The 5,556-nt window shown below is 47.7% G+C and overlaps 1 protein-coding gene across 6 annotated transcripts; it reads left to right on the top strand.

The window, feature by feature from the left end:
• The first annotated feature begins 142 nt into the window (after nt 1–142).
• AURKC (aurora kinase C) lies at nt 143–4,075 on the top strand. Of its 6 annotated transcripts, none has more exons than XM_010961967.3 (8): nt 143–768; nt 906–1,012; nt 1,131–1,167; nt 1,417–1,608; nt 1,967–2,105; nt 2,510–2,658; nt 3,429–3,603; nt 3,773–4,075. In XM_010961967.3, exons 2-8 carry the CDS (start codon nt 964–966, stop codon nt 3,941–3,943), a joined length of 912 nt encoding a protein of 303 aa, XP_010960269.1. In that variant the 5' UTR covers nt 143–768; nt 906–963; the 3' UTR covers nt 3,944–4,075. The 6 variants fall into 6 exon arrangements, with proteins under 6 accessions (XP_010960269.1, XP_010960268.1, XP_074227057.1 ...); XM_010961966.3 differs by having other exon boundaries at nt 1,128–1,167; XM_074370956.1 differs by having other exon boundaries at nt 143–784; nt 1,128–1,167.
• The last annotated feature ends 1,481 nt before the right edge of the window (nt 4,076–5,556 follow it).

Genomic DNA, 5,556 nt, shown 5'->3' with positions numbered 1-5,556 from the left:
TTTGAGACTCAACATTGCGAACTGATTACAGGGTCCAGCCTAGGTTGGTTGAATCCCTGGATGCAGAACCTGTGCACGAGAGGGGAGGGTGGCGCAGCCGTGCACGTCACCCCCACCGCCAGATGCCCGGGGCGGTCCTGGGCTGGGGGAGGCCGGCGAATTGGGGCAGGGCCCATAAGCACGGGATTTTGGGAGCCAGAGGCACAAATTTCAGGAGCTCCATCGCGGTGACCCTCCCGTATGTAAGTGACTGAGGAGGCCCCGGGCAGTGGCCTGAGTCGTACACGGCGTTCGCGCCGGGGCCAGGGGCGCGTGCACGTGGTTCTGGAGCTTGCCAACTGCACAGGGCACCCCGGCAGTTTCCGGCGGTGGGTTTATACTGCATCGGGTCACTCGATTCAGGAACGCCTCACGCCGTCACGGGTGAATATACCTGTTCATGCACGCAGGCCGTGTATATCGTACGCCCTCCACACCCCCTGCCTCCCCTTCCGGTTTCTCGTGTTCCCTCTGCTCCAGCGTTTTCGCCCGGGGTTCCGCCTTCCGGTTTCCGTGCCCTGCCCTCTCATTGGCCTAGCGCCCTCAGTCCCGCCCCCCAGCCACGGGTGTTAGCTCTCATTCCTGTCTCTTCTATTGGGCACGCTGCCTAAGCCTCAGAAATTTCAACCAGTGGAAGTCAGCCAGGAACTACCCGCTCAGCCAATGGGGCTAATGTACATACTATAAAAGGCCTGGCCTGCATCCCCTAGGAGTTTCCCCAACTCAGCGGTGGGTGTTTTCGGTGGTGAGCTGCGGGGGTCTCTTTTGGCGGTGCCGTCCCAGTCACTGTCCCGCGGCTGCCGTGGGAGCAGGTCGGCGTTGGAAGAGCCTCAGCCCGAGTGTGACCTCCTGCCACCCCTTTTCAGGACACACAGTTCCACAGAACTCAGGAAGGCGTCCTCCTCACCTCCATCTCTTCTTCTCATGAGCCATCCAGAGGCTGTTATGAAGTCGGGCCAGGGTCAAACCGCAGGTGAAAGGGATAAGTACCAGGACCAGAGAAAGGGTTTATAAGAAAGTCCTAGTGTCCGTTGTTGGGGGTGGGGGCGCACAGAAGAAAGTAGTGACATCTCTTGTCTTTTCTTCAGTAGCTGCAGCAGGTCAAACGATGCCCAGCATACCAAACATGTGAGCGCCTCTGTTTTGTATCTGGAGGAGGAAGGAAGTGGGACCGAGGGATGACGAGCCAGCTGCACGTGTGAAGTGTTGGCTCATGGGACTGACAGTTATTGACCAAACAACTTAGCTGGGCCCTGGAGGAGGGAAAGGGGCCTAAGGAGGGTAAAGTGAGAGAGGAAGGCGAGCATTTGGGATCCCTGACATCCCTGACTCCCCACCTACCTCCGAAACTGAGGCTTGTTTCTTTCCGTCTGTCAGGCGGCGCTTCACTATTGACGATTTTGAAATCGGGCGACCTCTCGGCAAGGGAAAATTTGGGAATGTGTACCTGGCTCGGCTCAAGGAAAGCCACTTCATTGTGGCCCTGAAAGTCCTCTTCAAGTCCCAGATAGAAAAGGAAGGGCTGGAACACCAGCTCCGCAGAGAAATTGAAATCCAGGCGCATCTACAGTAAGGACAGTCTCTGTGTGAGATGCCTACACTTGTTCTTTTTTTTGCTCTGTTTCCTCTTCCATCTCTGACATCTGAACTCCGCATTCCTCCCGCTACTACCCCTAACCAGGCCCTCTGCTTTCGCCTTGAAGATTTTTCCTCTGCCGTTTATTCCAGTTACACCATGTAAAGCTCCCTGTGTCAAACACCCGAATCCTGATGCCTGTTGCCTGTTTTCCCCTTGCAAACTTCCAGATCATGCTGTTATTATTCTGGTCCCAGCAGAATTTGCCCCTCGTGTGACCAGTCACTTGTAATAGCATCATGAATTGGGCCTCAGGGAAGAGTCTTGACACTTCTTCCTTCTGTCCTCCAGACACCCCAATATCCTCCGCCTGTATAACTACTTCCATGATGCACGCCGGGTGTACCTGATTCTAGAATATGCTCCAAGGGGTGAGCTCTACAAGGAACTGCAGAAGAATCACACATTAGATGAACAGCGTACAGCCACGGTGAGGTGGGGATGTGGGGGGCTGAGGACTCAGGGGTTCGTGAATTTACTATGAGCTGGTGGGGGTGACTGCTTGTGGCTGTCATGAGTGTCACGATTGCTTTCATTCCTTATTTCTGAATTTGATTCTATATATTTTACGTGACTCATACCCCACAGCTTCACCCATGGATACCTTAATCACCCCCAGAATATTAACAAGCAGTGTGTTTAAGTTTGGATTCTTTGGTTGTAAGCAACAGAATCTAACTGCACTATCTTATGGAAAGAAACATGAAAAGGCTATGAGGGAGTTCACGGAAAGAGGGAGCAAGAGATTTTTGGAGGGCTGCAGATGGGGAATCAGAGCAGTAATCATTGCATGGCAGGCTTCATTCCCAGACTGCTCTTTCTTTGCTCTCACAGATAATGGAGGAGTTGGCAGATGCTCTGACCTACTGCCATGAAAAAAAGGTGATTCACAGGGATATCAAGCCGGAGAACCTGCTGCTGGGGTTCAGGGGTGAGGTGAAGATTGCAGACTTCGGCTGGTCTGTGCACACCCCTTCTCTAAGGTATGTCAGGGGGTGGCACCCTGGGTGCCAGTTAAGAATGACCCAGTTTAGGGAGAGGGGAGCAGGAAAACAGATTTTTTTCATTCTTTTTAGGATGTGTTTGAGCTTATATGACTATCTGTTTAAAGTAAATGAGTTAATGTATTTTAAAAACAAACAAACAAAAGCATACAGCTGACTCAGAAAACCCAAAATAAACTAAGATAATATAAAAGAAAAAAAAGAAAAAAGAATGACCCAGTTTAATTCATTTAACATATAAGACCCCGATACAAACCTGCGTTTGTATTTAAATACTGCCTTTCAAATGCATATATTTCATAGGTATTTGTAGACTGAAAAAATGTGGTTCAAGCATATCTTTAATTTTTTAATCTGTTAACATATAACTTTACCAATAAGTTTCCATGTAAATAAATTAAGAACCACTGCTCCATAATTCCAGGAATTTCACTGTATAAATCAATTATAATTAATTTACATGGTCCCTCTTGTTGCACCATCAGTTTGTTCCCAATCTTCTTGTGAAAACATCCTGGATCATGAGCTAAATAATTGCTGAAGAATCCCAAAATATGGAGTTGGAAGGTCCTAGTACTTGCCTTCTCCAAACCTTGATCTTTATTAAAACTTGGTGTTTCCAAACTCCTATGCTTGGGAGGGGACTGCTCGGGAGTTTCTAGGTTCTCCCGTCTCCCTGGAAGCTGCAGGAGGGGAGTTTCCCTTGTACTAAGACTCTGCTCGGTGCTCCTTTCTCTGCCCTCCTCCAGGAGAAAGACAATGTGTGGGACTCTGGACTACTTGCCCCCAGAAATGATCGAGGGGAGAACATACAATGAGAAGGTGGATCTCTGGTGCATTGGGGTGCTCTGCTATGAGCTGCTGGTGGGAAGCCCGCCCTTTGAGAGCACCTCCTACAACGAGACCTACAGACGAATCCTCAAGGTGGGATGGCCACAGTCAGGGCAGTTGTGCGGGAGCTAGTCAGTGGGGGCTGGTGGCTGGGCTGCAGAGCCTGGGGTACACCCACAGCTTCTCTACTAAGCTCCAGAACAGCACCTCAAGTGGACCAAGGAAAGTAACCATACTTCTCTTTCTTCTCTGGCCCCATCAGGTAGATGTAAGGTTTCCCCCATTAATACCTCTGGGGGCTCAGGACTTGATCTCCAGGCTTCTCCGATACCAGCCCTCGGAGCGGCTGCCCTTGGTCCAGATCCTGGAGCACCCCTGGGTCCGGGCTCACTCCCGGAGGGTGCTGCCTCCATCTGCTCAAATGGCCTCCTGAGCCCTGTCCACCCCCATTCCTTTGTGATTGCCCATGGAGCACCCCTGGCTCTGGTATCTCATCTGTCTTTTGTTTCTTCTCTTTTAAGATGCATCATGTTAATTAATAAAAGCTGAATCATTTTGTACCGGGTCTTTAGAGTTGTAAATGTTGGTGTGTGATTGGGTAGAATCTTTATTTTTGTGGGGTGGGGGCAGGTAGTTAGGTTTATTTATTTATTCTTATTTTTATTTATTTATTCTTTTTATTATTATTATTCTTTTAATGGAGGTACTGGGGATTGAACCCAGGACCTCCTGCATGCTAAACACACACACTTATCACTGAGCTGTACCCACCCATACCCTTCTGTTGCACTTTCATGCGGCAACTTCCCCCTTCATTCGTAAGGTGACTGCACCAGAGTGAACATCGAGACAACTCAGTGGGGAGCTGAAACATGTTTTCTGCTCCTTGCAGGCATCGTTTTCACCACTGTCTCCTGACTAAGAACTGTGGAGTTTGCCCTGTTAATGTTACAGACATGTTATTCTGTACCTTTTCCTCAATGTCAAATGTCCAGCAGATGCAGAACCACATCCCTACATGACCAGAACCATGAAGTGAATATACACAGTTCAGCCACTCCATTCTCACAGCAGCAGCCCCAACTGCTGCAGCCCCATCACTGAAATGCTCCAAGGCACTGATGCATGGCTTTTCACCTGCACCTTCAGTGCTCACACCTCTGTGCTTTCTAGCTTCACCCGCTCTAACAGTTTTCTTGAGTTAATATTTCTATCAAACACCTGGAAACTCCTAATAAATTAACTGGTTCATATATAAAAATCCTGCAATATCACTTACTTCTGGTGCTGGTTAAACATATCACTGGGCCTATCTAGGGCAGGTAGATAAGGATAGAAAAATCAACTAGGGCCTCAACAGTGACAACCAGATGATATATGTTTAAACAATCAAAACTCTGAGATGCTTTACAGTAGGAATTTCAAAGTTTCTCCAATGGCTACATAGCTTTCCTCACCTGCACTGATTCCAAACATTCTGCCTCCTGTCACACAAAGAATATAAAAACGTTAATATCTGTTTTACAACCTAACCCAAAACCATTTAATTTAACTGTAAGGGTCAACCACATGTGAAAAGAAGAATTATGTTTCTCTTCCAATTTGGGCAAATTACTGTTGCCAGTGATGGCTAACATTGTTCCTTGTGCACAAACTGAGCCACATTTCTCCATAACCTCCTTTTATGAACAGTACCTTATGGGGTTTAACTCCAGCTTAATCCTTGGCTCAATTAACATCCTGTCAGTATGCTTTTCTCCACCTTTAAAATTAAATCAGGGCATTTTCTGCACACCATGTTTCCATTTTCATACCATATGTATTCTCAACTCATTAGAAGCTAGATTTTATTCTCTCACCTTCAAAGTCATGAGAAGAAAACAAAAGGGCATTGAGGTGACTTCTAAGACTTTGAGTAATATAATTCTAGAAGGAATGTTAGGAATCCTAAGATGACTTTGTTGGTTTCTCTTCTGCAACTAGTTAATGTTGAGTTGGTTCAGAGTTCACCCCTGTCCATTCCTTTCCCCATCTATTCTCTTTCCT

This window comes from Camelus bactrianus, chromosome 9, assembly GCF_048773025.1.
Source record: "Camelus bactrianus isolate YW-2024 breed Bactrian camel chromosome 9, ASM4877302v1, whole genome shotgun sequence".
Lineage (NCBI taxonomy): Eukaryota > Metazoa > Chordata > Mammalia > Artiodactyla > Camelidae > Camelus > Camelus bactrianus.
The sequence above is the reverse complement of the archived record's forward strand: the minus strand, read 5'-3'. Positions and strand labels throughout refer to the sequence as shown.

Coding starts and splice junctions, on each gene's coding strand:
- AURKC (XM_010961966.3), top strand. CDS start 964: ATGAGCCATCCAGAGGCTGTTATGAAGTCGGGCCAGGGTCAAACCGCA. Junction 1,168..1,416: donor ATGCCCAGCATACCAAACAT/GTGAGCGCCTCT, acceptor TCCGTCTGTCAG/GCGGCGCTTCACTATTGACG. Junction 2,659..3,428: donor GTGCACACCCCTTCTCTAAG/GTATGTCAGGGG, acceptor GCCCTCCTCCAG/GAGAAAGACAATGTGTGGGA.